The sequence below is a fragment of the Eufriesea mexicana genome, unplaced genomic scaffold (genome assembly GCF_001483705.2).
Source record: "Eufriesea mexicana isolate 0111107269 unplaced genomic scaffold, ASM148370v2 scaffold1387, whole genome shotgun sequence".
NCBI classification, from domain to species: domain Eukaryota; kingdom Metazoa; phylum Arthropoda; class Insecta; order Hymenoptera; family Apidae; genus Eufriesea; species Eufriesea mexicana.
The window spans coordinates 855946-873466 of NW_016909492.1; the positions used below are offsets into that span (position 1 = coordinate 855946).

Consider the following 17521-nt stretch of genomic DNA (forward strand, 5'->3'; position numbering starts at 1 on the left):
GTAAATTAATAGTTTTTCTGAAATCATTATTTGATTTGAAAAAAATTATAGCAAGTTTTGAATGTCAGATAGACGGTTGCAAGCACAACTGATGCCACCTGGCGGGAACGTTCTGAACTGAAACAGAATCCCGAAGGAAGTGTAGAAACCATAATGTGGTAAATTTGCGCGAAAAACTGTCCAATCAAATCGACCACACTTTTTTAATATTTAGTTTTCTTAATTCTGCATATGCTGTTAAAAATGTTATAATTTTTACAAATTACTATGCAGGTAACCATAAAGTGTTAAACATTAAGGTAAATTAATAATTTCGTTAACGTTTATCTTTAATTTTTAATAGCTTTGATAAAATAAAAAAGTATAATTTTTTAAATAGAAATATCGTTATTACCTTATAAAGAATTGCAAATAAAATATACAAATAATTATTGGTGATATGCTAGAATTATAATGATAGTCGTAATATTTACTGTTGCATTAAATAATAATAATAAGTATCGAACATAAAATTCTAAAATTTTTTCAATTTAAATACAAGATAGTTTATTTGTAAAACCTTTTATATTATTACATTTCAATATTTTAATTTGAAAAATACTTTAAGTTATAATTAATCATTTCAATTAAAAAAAAAATTGATAGAAAAGAGCTATAGAACTATGATTTTTAGGTTAGAAAAAATATTCTTGCCTGACCCTTTGGAAAAATTTACGGAGCTGTACCTATGGAGAAGTTTCTACCCTATTGATTGACCTGGATCTGCAAGAGGAGATGTGCACACTCTGAAGTGCCGTGATTTGCGTTTTCTGCCGGTTTTGCACGCGATCTATAATTATTGACTAACTTGTAGCAGTCACGATGCTCGCCTGAATGTGAGTCTCTGAAAGTTTAAGCAGGTTTTCGGAGTTTCTGGGTCACGAAGCGAGAAAAAATAATAACCTTAGATTTTTAAGAATTTTTCCTTTTTATTGGTCTTCGAATTTTTCTTGTACAGCAATGGTGACAATATTTTGAACTCTTGTGGTTTCGCGTGATACCTATCATGGTAAACGAGCGGTTTAAATTCTAGCTAGACACCGAATACATGTGTTATTATCAAAGTGTTCAGTCCAGATTATTCATTAACATGTATATTAAAGCTCTTTTCTAGAAAACCTTCGTATATAAGCAAAAGAATAGAAATTGTAGTAAAAGTACGAAGAAACACGTCGTATCTGCTGGCATTTATATGGCACGTTCTTCTGTAAGAACGGTATATAATAAATTTAGACGTGACAATTCCAATTCTTATAATGGATTCTGTAAAATGAATTATCTGTAACTAACACAAGAGGGATTTTTAATCTCTTTTTCAGCAAGCATGAAGCGCGTGGATTTAAATAGCGTTATATATTTTGTTGCACCGACATTAACAAGCAACAAAAATATTTTATTGTAACTCGTATAATTGAAAATAACAAAGATAAAAATTGACGTAAGTAAGAACTTGTTTCTACTTTTAAAGCACCCGTTACAAAATTTCGGTAATGAAACTTTAATTCCTAATATTTTTAGCGTTTATTAAATGTATTTACAAAATTATTGTTTTTATTGTATTTATTTTGTGCGAATCTGCAATGATTAATCTTATGAAGATAATCGCTTTAGGCCTGGTTCTTCGAGTAAACTGTAATATATATATATATATCTTTACGTTTTAAAAAATTTTGCCCTTAAACCACGCGTCAATCTCATCTGACTCTCTTTGCGCCGTAAGTACACACTCGTGAATCGATAACCAGAAATAATCGCACCACGCTTCGCAAGAGTAACCTTCAAATATAACATTCAGTTTATTCTTATTATACCGATGAAACTAATGATCCTTATCAAACTGAGCTTCGTACTGACAATCAATAGGGCACCTAACTCAATAATTAATTCGAATTAAAGTTATCCGTTTTATCCGATTTTTCTAAACATTGTTTGATTCTTAACAATTCGATAGAACAACATGTGTATATCCTCGCAAGTTCTAACGTTACATACTCTCATGATACTTAAAACCGTACTTCGTTCTTGTTAAATCAATAACATGGATACAACAGTTTACTAAAGACTCTTATTGATTGAACAAAACGAATATCGTAGCTAAACCTCTCGAACAGGTGTCGATTGTTATTTCATAAAGTTTTCTATCCTCCCAAAAATTGTCTAACAAATATGACATCGTTACGAGTCTATAATATGTGATGTACAGTGGCCTATCGTTGATTCCAGCTTCGAGGCATCGAAGATCGGAAAAGAACAGACCTAGATTTGAGAATCTTCGGGCTTCCGTGTTTTTATTTACTTCTTATTTGGACAAGCTTTCAAACGATGACGCCTTGTTGAGCGAGCAACTGCTTCCTTTGATGAAGACTCGGAGACTCCCCCTCCATCTCTACAGCCTTAACGCCATCAAACGACTTTGAGGTCTTTAAATTATTCAGAGCTTTCAGACAGTTGTTCGTGGTCATTTCTAAAGATTTGGAGCTTTTCAGCGACGCGTTTGCCAGTTTCTTGATAGTCTCTGAGATAGGACACTTAATGAAATCGGCTCTCTCTCTTTCTTTCTCTTTCAGCCTCTTACTGTTCTCGACAGCCGACAGAGGATCCTTCGACTCAACCTCTTCTTCTTCTCCACTCTCTTCCTCATCCACTCCTTCCTCCTCCTCTTCCATGTCCTTCGTTTCTTTGGAATCTTCGTTTTTCTGACTCTCCTCTACATTCGATGATCCTCTGAGGACATCCGGTGATTTAGTCTGACCTTGACGAGATTCGATGCGGCTGTTATTGCTTTCCTCCTCCTCTTTCCTGTCGTCTTGGCCCAATAATGACTTTGGCGGTGCCTCGACGTACCCACTCTCGTCGCTGTCCACTTCCTCGTCGAGAGAGTCCAAGGTTAAGAAAGGGGAATCGTCGTTTTGCAGCAGGTCGTGGCTCATTCTGCCAGGATACTTTTCCATCACTCGTCTCTCTCTGTCCTGTGGCCCGTCGAGCCTTCGCAGTATTTCGCCTCTTGGCATGTAATCGACCACGTCGTCGAAGTCTTCGACATCCTCGAAGTCGAACACATGCGAGGCAGGATCCTCTATCTCTTCGTCTTCTTCTTCCATCGACTCGTCCTCTTCGTTTCGCTCTGAAAACCTCTCTCTGCTGGTGTGCACGACGTTTCGGCGGTGAAAGCGCGGGCTCCCGGCGCAGGTCATGAAGTTTGGGGAGCCTTCGGAATTCCTTCGAGGGCCTGGACCTCTTACGACGGTGTCGTCGGAGAACATAACTCGTCTGTCCGTTCGCTGTTCCGTGGCATCACCTGCAATATGTGCACATTACGTTACGAAAGAAATAAGATAATGAATATAGTTTTCGTAATTGCCAAGAATTTCTCGGATCGCGGAATGAACAGGTTATGTTGATAACCTAACCTAGAAACATCAACGTGGAACGCTGGAAAGTTACAGTTGGTGTCTCACATTTAATTTTAAGTCTCGATTTTCTCCTTTGGTTATTACATTAATTAGGCTAATTAGGATCTATGTAACAACAATTATAAAGTAATTTATTGATAATCTGCTACAATGGTATTTTTTGATGCATTTTCTTTTAAATTCATTATTGCACTCTGTATACTAGCAAGTTTATTTACTAATGGATTGATTTTGTGTGAAAATTTTGTATTATAATATTTTTTTCACTATAATATATAATGTATACAAAATAATATAAGAAATATTGGTATTACGCTCCAGTATTTTGAAAATAAATGCTACATTCTTTTACATCTTTGAGGCATACTAAATAATCATAATCTGTGGCTTGAACTAGGTTTTTAAATTCTTAATAAAGAAATCAATGATTCTAATAGAGAGAAAATAATTCTGCATACTTCAATGTACTTACTCTATAAGGCTTATTTGTATTAAATATATATTTCTATAAATTGATATTATAATTTATCATCTTTAATTTATTAATCTTTAATTTAATTTAATCTTTTAATTTTATTAATCTATTAATCTTTAATTTATTATCTTTAATTTACATATATTATAACAGCTTTTTTAATTTCATATTCTTTTTAAATATATTAAGAAGTTATAAAATTGAAAATTCTTTTGCTGAATTTAGAAAATTTATTTTAAAAAATATATATCCTTTATTTATTATATTTTCACCTTATTTTATATCTTTCATTACATACATTACATACAAAAAAATTTTAATTGTTTTTTATTTCAGAAAAACGGGGAAGGGATCAGAGTTTTTGTTTCATTCACATTTTTGATATTATTGGAAAATATTACAGAAATAGAGAATACTTTGGAAATAATGACCTGTGGCGTGATGATCTTCGGGACCAGGTGCTCTTTCTTCACTGGTCGCAGTGCTGGCTGTCTCGCACCCGCTGGAGATACTTCCGTTTTCATCGGAAGATTCACGATTCAAAGCATCGAGCAATCGGGCAAGCCTCCAGCTATCTTGATCTTGCCAACTGCGCGCCACGTTCTCTAGTGTCCTCAACTCTTCGAGGATCCTCTGCTGTTCTATTTCCTCAGCGACAATGTCCTCTTCGATAGCTGATAGTTTTGGCGCGCTTTTCGATCTCTCGAGGGGTGGCCGGTAATTCTGACCTCCGGTACTGAGAAGTAGCTTTCGTCGTGGTAACGATGGGTTATCGTACAGAGCGTTTGCTAGCGATAATCTAAAATGAAAATAACCAAAATTTAATTTTTTATTTATTTTAATAATAACGAATGCTACGTTATTATTCATAAGTAATATAATATAGGGTGTCGCAAAATTCATGCCAAAGTGTTGCTAATGGAAAAATTACGACAGCGTGACACTTGACAGTTCAGGATTATTAAAAATGGCGCTACACGAAAGAACAACATGTCTTTATATTAAGCAGTATTTACGATATTTAAAAGAAAAATCGATAAAAATTATATAATGCATATTTTAAACATTTTTCCATAATTTCTGTTGTCTGGAGGTTTGTTTATTTTATTTTTCAGAATTTATAGCTGTTTCAATTTTTTACCAAGTCACATGTGAAAAACAACTCTCTACTGCTTTGTTTTTTTTGTTATTATATTGCACGTATGATAAATAACTAATTACAAATTTTTTGTCTCCTGTTTATGCAAAACGTGGATTATAAATTTGAATTATTTATTTTTAAATATAAATACACGATTCGTTAACATTTTTATCGACAATTTAAAATATTATTCGTGACATAATTACGAACTATTTATTTTTTAGCTTAATCAAAAAACAAGTGCAATAACGACCTATGAAACTTTTTAAGATTCTTCCGGCCTATAAAAATCGACTTTTTGGGATTTTTTTCTAAGGAAACCACGATGCTTAGAGAATACTTAGATAATATTTACAATTTTTTCCTTTTTAAGAAATTAATGAAAATTGTGGAAATTACATAGCCTTAAATAAATCATGTTTTTAAAAACAGACTCGAATGACTGACGCGATTGCGGACCATATGGTTATCGGGAATGAAAAAGCCAAAAAGCATTTTAATTAATATAAATACGGCTACAGCATGAACCATCAAAACACCAAAATTTCGAAAATTAAAAAAAGGGCAGCATTTTGAAATTTAAATATCAATTTTCTTTGTGCTTTTCGTCCTTTCAGTGGTAAACAAAAATAGGAAAAAGCATCAGATTTTGAAATCCGTGGTTCATGCGATAAAGGTACATCCAGTGAAGATCTTCTCCAAATTTCGAGTCATTCGGTCAACTAGAACGCGAGATATCCCGTCAGCCAGTTCGAAAAATACGGTTTCGAGAAAAACGCGTTTAAAGTTTTCGTTACCCATTGTACAATGCCTGTATTCCGCACTTTAAACATCTATAACTTTGCTAATTTTACGAATTTAAAACAAACCCTTTTACACGGACATTTTCGAAAGCATATACTTTGAGAAAATGTAAAAAAAAAATTGATTTTTTTAAGTCGAATTATAAGAATACCTCCCCATAAATTTAATATTCATCATTAATCATTAGTATGAATGATTATTAATTGGCGATCCAATGCAAAGGGTCAACTTTTGATTATATAAATCCTGTCACATAAATTTACATCTTTTTAAAATTTTTGTAATATATCTTTTGTCAATCTTTCAATTATAACTATCTTTTTAATACATATCTTCTCAGATTCATACATAAACCTACTTCATCTGCTATAACTCATTTGATGATCAGATGGATTAAAGGACACATTAAGGAAGTATGTAATTATTCCTTTTGTTGTTGTGTAATTTATAATTTGTGTAATATATTTATTTACAAAAATTTATTTAATGGGATACAAACAATTAAAGCTTGTTTTATTGTTAATGGACTAATTAAAATTTTGTTTAATGTAAATAACAGTATGGTTCCAATATGATTATTAGCTATAAATATATGGAGTTTTCAAAATAAATAATGTATGTACTTCAATTTTGAATGTGACAGTACAAAAATTGCAAGAAGTTATTTTTTGTTAGGTTTAATAGGTTAGAATTATATAATACAATTTTGGAGAATCAAATAATTCTTACTAATAATTTTGAATAATATTTATACATTTTTACTTTAATCTTATTTTGCTATTTTTCTTCTGGAACCAATCAATTTTTTATAACAGCAAATATATTCACAGGATCAAAAAGTTAATATTTAATAATAAAAGAGTAAATAGTTAATGAGCTACATGAAACAAAACTTTTTGCAAATTTAAACTTAAAAAAATTATTTAAACTATCAATTAACATTCATCTATTTCTATTAAAACAATTGAAATAACAATGTTTCTAAAAATATTGTGTAAATATATAAAGATCATAGAATTCTTTGAAAAATAAAAAATAATATAATTTATGGTAAATTTCTAGTTTGGAGATTTTGCTTTTCCTATTTTAAAGCACCAAACTTCAGTAATTTCTATAAGTATAAGATATTTAGAAAAGGAGAATATAACTATTTTTATAATAATACTTAAAAGGTTTACAATACCATTTAAGTTCATATTAAATTTCTGGTAACACCTTAAGGATCTATAATTAATAATTAATCAATTTTAAATCAATAATTATTCCAAAATAATCAATAACAAATAATAATATAATAATATGATTAATAATATGCTTAATAAAATAATAATATTCAATACTGTAGAAAAAATAAAAGGGTATAAAATAATGTACATACATTAAATAACCTCAATTTATAAAAAAGAAAATATTTTCTTTTTATATTAATGATAATATTTTCTTATTTAAACTTCTTTAATTCAAGCGATTTCTTTATTCACAGTTAACACGTTACCCAGGAAGAATATTTCAGTTACCCACAAGTAGAAAGTTAATGTACATTCTGCCATGATAAAATTGATTTTAATTCCATGCTGATTAAACGTTTTTCACTGCTGCTGGTAAGTAGCATAAGCCATTAACGCCTCGCAACCTTATACTCGACACCCAGTATATGCTCTGTTCAAACAATTACTTTACAGTATCCACTTTCAGAGGGTACACATTCTGCCGGCGGAAAAAGAGTTAAAGAACGTTCGAATTACAGTAAACACGGAAGAAATGGTAATACAACTGCTTCTTGGCTCTTTTTGTAACAGTGAAACGTCCAATTTAACGAGCGTAAACTTTATTATTCGGTACAAGTACCCGCAATTTACAACGATCGTTTGTACTTTCACTTGTACCGGCACATAAAATTCCAACATATTTAAGAAGGCGACGCTGGCGACCTCTGTCGTGACTCCGGGGAAGCATTCGGTCAAATACGCGCCGCTTAACGACCGAGCCTGACCTGAATCGTGACTCGATCGCCGTCGCGATCGTGATCTACGAACGCGACCCAAATTGTCTCCTCGTCGAGAGGTCACGGCCTTACGGTAGCTCTTGTTCACTGGCACACACGGAGGTGCATCCGATTTCCCCGTTATCGAATTCGTGCGGGAATCCACTATCCTCGATTTTCTTATGGTAAATAAGACAGGGTAAATCCGTTCATTAAGAATTTAATCGACGTTTCTAGGATTCTCTAAACTACAGAACTGGCCAAGATATTTATCGAGCTCGTAAATTAAATCGTACGATACCATTCTGTTTTGAATGCACAATTCAAAATCTGACTATTTATAAGTAATTTATTCTGTCTATAAATATTTGCGAATTATTTGCTCATACTGTTTGCATGTAAAAAATAAGTGTAAATAGTAACTGTTTTATTTTTATAAATTGAGAATCTAAGAAGAGAAATTGTAATGAGAAAAAATATAGTCACGTGTAATTCTTGTTGATGGACTTGGACATAGTGTCGCCACCTAGGCATCACAGTCTGTACTAATTTATGCACTTGATTTCATTTAACCATACGAGCACGTGCAAAAGTATTCGAACGCTTACATTTACTATTTAAAAATATTTGAAACGATATTGTATATAGAGGAAAGCGTAAGTGCTGGGATATTAATATAATTAGAAAGTAATTCAACGATATACAGGATGCTCCAGCAACGATAGTATAACCAAGGGGGTGATCCTACATGCAGAAACGAATCGAAAAAAAGAATACAATTTTTTATTATATTTACCGAATACGCCTTAACGGAAAGTTAAGTGCATGCGTGCTTGGTGAATATTCAAAGTCGATTTTCTCGAAAACGAAGCTTCGAATCAAAAAATTTTACGCTTTATTTTCGATTTATTTTTTCATGCAGAATCGCAATTTTCTCGATTGTATCACCGATACTCATGTATCGATGGTTTATTCATATGAGTCATAACTAAGTGCACGCGCGCCCGGTGAATATTCAAAGTTGATTTTCTCGAAAATGAAGCTTCGAATGAAAAAATTTTATTCCTTATTTTCGATTTGTTTCTTCATGTAGAATTACCCTCTCCTCGATTGTACTACCGTTGCTGGGACAAAATAATATATAAATAATATATAAACTGTAAATCAATATCTTACTGAAATTGATAATTTTTTCAATTAATAATGTTCTTGATTAATATATACATTGTATTATACGTTTTTACTGTATATTTGTAATAAATATATTATAAATATTGTGCTAAGTATGTTGCAATATTATAGATACAGCGATATGGTGATTTTTCAAACGTTCACCATAAAATATAAGGGGATGCGAGTGTGGCTGGGATTTTCTTCGAAATACTTGAAGACTATACAGGAAGTGGATGTCCGAGGAATAAATAAACGTTAGATCTCTCGGAGCCAGGTAGACCTCACCTAACCTAACCTAATCTAAGTGGATGTTCGTTTATGTAACATACGCAAAACCGTAGCACAGTTCGTATAACATAAGCTTTTATTTTTGCAGCGTTACGAGACATTGTATTATAAGGAATGGTCGTTGGAAACGATAAAATGAGGTAATAATTTAAACCATAACCGCGCCCAGAGTCGTACCCTTGCAACGCAGATTCATATAACTCGAAATGGATTTCCTGTGTTATACTATACATTGATACTGTGCTAAAAATTTCTTTGTATGGGCCTGACCCACATTTCTCGTTCTTATATGCCCATATTTCCGACAATTTCTTTGTCTATTGACTGATTTTACGACCTTGCTCTATGCAGTTCCGTAGTACCTATAATAGGGGGAGTTACTGAGTGCATATTTCAGTCATCTAAATCGTGCTTCATCGATTTCTTCCTTTTCGCTGAATACGAATGCAATCTAATAATGACAGTATTGAGATATATTAATGATATATATAATTATTGATATATATGTATATATGAGCAGTTTATTTTGAAAGTGGAGTAAGTATAATTTCAAAAAAATCGAGTAAGCTACCTTAATACTTACATTTTTATATGATATTTTCATTCTGAAGCAACTTGCTACTAATATATTTAAAATCATTAAGATTTTGTAACATATTTTGTATATATTGTATATATACACATACAAGATGTTCCATTAATCTATGGTCACAATATTAAATTTATTTTTAACACTCTAACAAAAAAATATTTTAAATGAAAGTGTTATGCTGGTATTAAATGTATAATAGAATTTGCAAATAGAAAGATGAATGAAAAAAATAATTTATTTATAAAAATAGGAATCATTTTGCATTTCTTACATACATTATATATATACATTTTTATTTCCTTTTCATTCATTATCATTTAATTTCTTTAAATACGTGACATTATAATGTGATTTGTTTTTTGAATTGTTATTTACTACTTTGTATAATATAATATAATTAATAATTAATAATATTATATATATGGGTTGCTCTAATATATGTATATATTAAATAAAGTGTATTAATTGGATATAAAGCAAATTACATAAGATATGTATAAATAAAAAAAAAATTATAAGAATTTTTACAAGCATTTTTTAAAGTGCAGATATTTAGAAAAATTAACTAGAAAAAATCATTCTTTTATAAAAAATAGAAATCATTTTGCATTTCTTAAATACATTATATATATATATTTTTATTTCCATTTCATTCATTATCATTTAATTTCTTTAATTACTTGACATTATAATAATGTGATTTGTTCTTTGAATTGTTATTTTCTACTTTGTCACCAATATAATTAATAATTAATAATATTATATATATGTGTTATATACGGGTTGCTCTAATATATGTGTATATTAAATAAAGTGTATTAATTGGATATAAAGAAAATTACATACGATATGTGTAAATAAAAAAAAAAATTATAAGAATTTTTACAAGCAGTTTTTGAAGTGCAGATATTTAGAAAAATCAATTATAATTAATACAAATTCTTATTAATTTAAGTAGCTAATAATAATTTAACACTATTCTGTTGTCAGTATATTTATATAAATTAAATTTTTGATATTCCTTTTTTATTATGCCCTATTATTTAATTAAATTTTTCAAGAACTCAAAACTTCTTTATTCTTCTTTATTTTTGAATATAATAAATATTATTACATCACTATCATTAGTAACATAAATATTATGATTATAGTACTATTGCATCCTTATTTATAATAGAAATTGGTGTTCAATTAACGTTCAATTACCCCTCTATAATTTCAACTAGTTGTTATTAATTTTAAAAAATCATAATTTTCTATTCAAAAATTTTTTAGAAGCCCATATATTACAAAAATAAAGCTATAATTTAATTTCAAAATTTCTTAATATTCATAATTTACTATATCGTTTCGCATATGAAGCATTAGCTTACAAAGTTAACAACATTCAAAGACATGTTATCAGGTTATATTTAATGCTTTCACATTCAATGCTCCTACGTTCATTTTCCTATTACGTTTCATGGGACAAGTCTCATTTATGATACATGCATAGTAGATAAAAGAAATGTAACGAGCTCTTTGACGCTGAAAAGGCTAACCAGGTTAAAATGGCACATTAGCAAGCTTGCAAGAGGTAATCTCTCTCATTACGTATATCATAGTCTACAATATTTGACTCTGAACAAATTTTAACGTCTTTCGACATACAAAATAGTGACAGATTAACATTTAATGAATTTGTTCGGTGATATGAAGACATATATAACGTGATACTTATTAAAACAGCATACATCAATCCAATAACCATTGAAACAAATGGTCTTCTAACAAGTTTCAATTTGTAAGAAAAATTATCCTTAAATTGATATTAATAACGTAATTTAAAATTACTTCAATAAAAGGATAAATGTTAATCGTTTAGGGTGTCTCAGTTAATTTGTACATTTTAAATGCCTATCCCAATTTTTATGATAAGGAGTATGATAAAAGAAAATATTGTTTCTTTTGGGGGGGGGTAAATATTTTTCAAAGCCAGTCGTGAATCAATTTATGAATCACAGGTACATTTAAATATTAACTGAATTATTTTGGAATCAGATAATCAGAATTTATTTTTCTATAGATCAGAGAAAACTAAAAGAGAAAAATGTAGTAATATATGAGCCGTTCACTGCACAAATTGATCAACTCCATAAAACAAAAAGTGGAGAAATGCAATGAAATAATGTATATTGTTTTTTAAAATTCCCTTTATAATTTAAATCGAAATAAATATTGTAGAATGCGTACATACAAATGTAACTTTCATCTAACGGTATATAAAATTTATAAGGAAAAATAGCCAAAAGGTAATCGTTGGTAATGTTACCATTTTTATGTTACTGGAAGAGCTAATCGATTTGGCAAGTGAAAAAAGTAATAAATTTAAATTTTACTAAATTTTACTTAAATTCTGATAAGACGGAACTAAAAAATTCACCGTTATCATTCGTGGCTTGCTAGTGCATTTGAGTTGCATTATTGCAACGATTTACATTAGAGTACGGAGTTAATCAGAGTGAACTCTGAAATAAATTATTTATTATTCGGTGGCCAAAAAATTTTTGTCGTTTAATGGCGATAATCTTAATTATCAGGGAAAGTTATTATAAATATAAAAAGTTACGACTATACCAAGTGCTTTGATACTTAAATTTAAGATTTTTCAAAAAATGGGGTTAATCGATTTGTGCAGTGAACGGCTCATATAAAAAATCTAAGAATTTCGAGATAATAAATATATATCTGTAAAGTTTCAGTTGTGGTAATTTCTTTATTCAAAATTATTAAATTTTTGTTTGAAATAAATACTTTATCCACAAATTATACTTCATACTTTAAATATTAATTGAATTATTTTGAAATCAGATGATCAGAATTTATTTTTCTATAAATCAGAAAACAGAATTAGAACAGAAAAATATAATAATACATAAACAATCTAAGAATTTCGAGATAACAAAAATATATTTGTAAAGTTTTAATTATGGCAATTTCTTTATTCAAAATTTTTATACGTCTGTTTGAGATACTTTATTCTCAAATTATCAGAAGCAGTTCAAATATCGTAATAAGTGGTTTATGGTCATACCCTAATATAGCATTCAACCAGAAAGTAGTCCAGAGATTTGGCACGCATACAACAGCTCATGATAAACTGCGGTAATTTAAGCAGGAAGTTAAACAGTTAAAGTGGCCATATCTCTGAAACCAAGTTTGCAAACCCTTACGTGACCAACTGTATAACAGTTATAATTATATTTAAAATTCCAACAACTTTCAATTGATTTATGAATTATACTGATAAGTGTTACAAGAATATCATATTATATTTGTACAATACTTTCACTACACCTTGTACATAAAAATATCTTTTGTAGAATTTCAAAAATATTATTACTCGCATAATTTAAATTTTTAATTAAAATTTCTTCCCTAACCTCTTGCACTATAATAACGCGACTATTTTCTTAATCTTCTAAAGTGCATGATCTTAAAATTAAAACTAGACTTTACATAAAATATTCGAAAATAGTGATTGACTTATTCATTTTATTTTTTTTAAGCCTCTTCATTTTATTTTTAATTATAGTGTACAATTTTAATATATGAAAATATGTAGATAAATTTCCTAGCTTCTTAGTTTAATTATATGACTGAAAATATGATTTATTTTTTAGTTTTATTTCTGCAGTACTATAGTAATATACAGGTTTATTAGCAAAAATGGTAGAACAGGGAAATATATAGTTATATAAGGAACTATTCGAACGTTTACATTATCTGTGTTCTATAATTGAAATATATACGTTAAAATAAAATGTTTAAAACATTTATTGTTCATGCACAAAATACGGAATAAGTCCCAAGATTATATGAATAAAATTGGAAAATAGTTCAACGACATATACGATAGTCACGGCACATTTATTGTAGATACGGACTGTGGTGGCGCTAGTGAGTTAAAGCCTGGCGTAAGTAAATAACTTCTTATTCTTTAATTAATAATTTTCGATTAATATTATACATTGCGTATGTAATGTTCTCAACTTCACCAAATTTACATGATGGTAATAAATGTATTGTAAGTTGAATTATTTTTTAATTCTAATAACATAAACTTAGAGGTTTATATTTGCTATATACACATAATTACTGTCTCAAATATTTCAATTTAACACGTATGTAATTTTTTCAAAGCAACATATATAAACTTCGAATACTTCCATGTGTAAGTATACATAAAATTCGTTATCGATAGTCAAATTTTGAGGGTTAACAAATTTCAACAATTCATATAAATTCTGAAACGTTTTATAATTTTATTGTGAATAAAATAACTATATAGTGGCTAATTAAAATTAAACGCTTTTTAAATACCCAATTTTTTATAACTAATAATATAACATATTTTATAATTATTAAATCATAGTGTTAGAGGTTAACCACAAACTATAGGATGTTTCAAATTCACTTCCAACTATCAGAACATTGCTAATATTAAGTGTGGTTCTATCTATAGCAGCATTAACTGATGTTATTGATGACATAAACAAACCTAACCTAACCCGTTATGAGATTGTTTTAGATGCACTGTCCAGAATCCTACGATAAAAATGATACCAAACATGACTATATTTGGACTAATTTTAAGTATATTTTATGTGTCGATATACAGGGTGAGTCAAAAAACTTTATCCACCTAAACTATTTCCTACTACAATTACATATATCGAAATATGATACTGGTGTCAACATCAATTATCAGCAAAGTGAATCATTTTGTATTCTAATTTGTTTTTTTATTTTATAAAGTTAGCACATGGTATTTACTATATTTCCGTTATATATAATAACATAAATAAATTGTGCAATGACATAGGTAGCGTTAAAAATTGCCAGAGCAGAGATTATTACATAGAGATTATTTCAGAGTTATAGTATTAGATTAAAAAAGAAATAGATATTATCTTTAAATCCCCCTTATGCTTGTACTCACGCTAAAACATTTATATCGCATTATTCACCCTTCCATTTTTCAATACAATTATAAATAATAGAAGTATTTCAGATCTCTTCCTAATGTAAATATAGTAAGAGAGAAAGTTGCTTCAGTACTATCAAAATACCACATTTTGTTATATCTCACTACCTCTCTCTGTTTTCCTTTTTCATCGTCGGCATATTCACACCAGAGGGTACTACAGGAAGATAACAGAGACCAATTTTTTGAAAACCTTCTCTCCACATAAATGGCCACACGGGGTCCCAAAGAGTGGCCATTTAAGCGGACTATTCTATACTAATTACGTATGTCAATTCTTTAAAAATAATTTATTTCTATAAAAACAAATTACAAAAAATTTCATATATATATAATTGTATATAATCAATATACTATACACTACATAAAAATGTGAAATAAAATGAAACTATGACAAATTACAAATTACAAAGCAAATATTTTGTTTATATCCGCAACTTCCATTTTAAGGTGTCAAACTACACAATTTGCTCCCTATACAGGATTTTACAAAAGAGGAGTACAACAATTTTTATAATAATAATTCAAGAATTTATAGTAACATTCAAATTGAAAAAAAGGTAATTAATCAACATAGCAGTCAAAATCTACAATTTATATAAATAGTTCCAAATAGTCCCAAACAGTGACCACTCAAATGTACTACATTAATTGTAAGTACTATACTAACTACATCAATTATACTTCACCTAAACCAACTTTTACTATATAAATAAATACAGACTTAAGAGAACTTTGGACCTAATGTAAATTAAAGGTCCATTTAAATTACACATAACTAGTAAATAATGAGACCAATTTAGAAATAGTCCAAAACAGTGACCACTTAAGTGTACTACACTAATTGTAAGTACTATACTAACTACAATATATCAACTATACCATCAACTGCTACCGTATAAATAAATAAAAACTTAAGAGAATTTAAAACTTAATTTAAATTAGAGGCCTATTCGAGTTACTCATAAGTAATAAATGACACCAATTTTTTGAATTCCTTTCCGGATAACTGACCAGAAATAGTCCCAAACAGTGGCCACTCAGATGTACTACACTAATTATAAATACAACACTAACTATATCGATTGTTCCTGCATAAATAGACAACACAGGATTGATTCACTTACCTAGCATTTTGTCTGGAGACCTTGTCCCGTCGGAATTCCAGGAGCGCCTGTTGTAGCCTAGCGTTCAAGGTCGAGGCAAGCCTCCTGGCGGTGGACTCTTTGCTACAGAGGGCGGCGTGGCACCTGAGCTCTGGCCTCAACCTACGTCCTTCGTGCCGGTAGACCCAGACGAAGAGGCGCGGGTGGGAAGCAGGTGCCGTGCAATAGGTCACCCTGTGCGCCCAGTACTCTGTCAGACCGTGATCTTTCGTCGTCGCGGTCAAACCGCCGTTCGTGACCGTCAGCCTCATCGACACGTCCGGCCTGCTGCTGATAACGTAATTGCGCCATAACGTCGACACCGGTTTCTCCACACATCCTTCTCCTACGATCATAATCAATGTTTCTTGTCAAACCACAGAAATTGTTGTGTCTGCGATGGGAATTTTTATATGGAACAATGGAATGACGCCATGTTTTAAATATAGATTCCTTAGAAACTTGGAAACCCTATGGTTTCAATTCTCGAATACAAGTTTCGTTGAATTGGTCAACTAAAAAATTTATGACAGAATTTATGTCTAATATTTTATTAAAAGATGGATTCTTTAAGTAATTAAAGTGAATTTTTATCTAGTATGAGTATTAATGATGTACACTGACATTTATATATATATATATAATTTCATGTTTGTATATAATGTATTGTATATAAAAAATGTGATAATGAATATATAATTTTATTATGAGACAAATGTATAAATTATAAATAATATACGTTATTATATAATTTTAGTTTATATAACAATTTTCTCACAAAACAAAGAAAATTTTAAAAAAATTTTAATGTATAAATGGATTGTATGTCATTTTGTTTTGCAAATATCTTTGCATCTACTGACGATATAGGTTAGGTTATGTATGAATCCTTTTCACGTATAATGCTTCGAAGAAAAATTTGATACCATGGGTTTTGTTCAAAAAGAAATAATATATAGATATTATTATTTATGTCATTATATAATAAGAAATGTATATAAATATATATAATTACATATATAATAATATTTATGTTATTAATTTTTGGGCCAAAATTTGGTAACTTTTATTATTACACGTAATACACTTAATTATTACAGGTATTACTTAAGTATTACACGTAAAAAGGATTCGCACGTAACCTAACCTATAGCTCCAGTACTCGCAAAGATATTTACAAAGCAAAATTACAGCGAATACAATCTTTCAAATCAGTTTTGGAACATAACCTTACTTTCTGTTTGCACGTAATCTGAACTTTACATGAGGTAATTTTTATAACCTAATATTCAGATTATACGAAGGTTATCTGTAATTAAATCATTTTAATATCTACAGCAACCTTGGATAAATCTATTTCTGTAATAAAATTGCATTTGCAAAAAGTGTCACTTGAACCTTTTTGCTTATATATGTACATAGAATATCGAATATCACACGT

General features: G+C 29.7%; 1 protein-coding gene across 1 annotated transcript; it reads right to left on the reverse strand.

Annotated features, from left to right (window-relative positions):
• Positions 1-978: 978 nt before the first annotated feature.
• Positions 979-16421, reverse strand: LOC108548149 (uncharacterized). The gene is made up of 3 exons (XM_017900962.1): positions 16063-16421; positions 4359-4726; positions 979-3337 (listed from the first exon to the last, which is right to left on the reverse strand). Exons 1-3 carry the CDS (start codon positions 16350-16352, stop codon positions 2355-2357), a joined length of 1641 nt encoding a protein of 546 aa, XP_017756451.1. The 5' UTR covers positions 16353-16421; the 3' UTR covers positions 979-2354.
• Positions 16422-17521: the final 1100 nt, after the last annotated feature.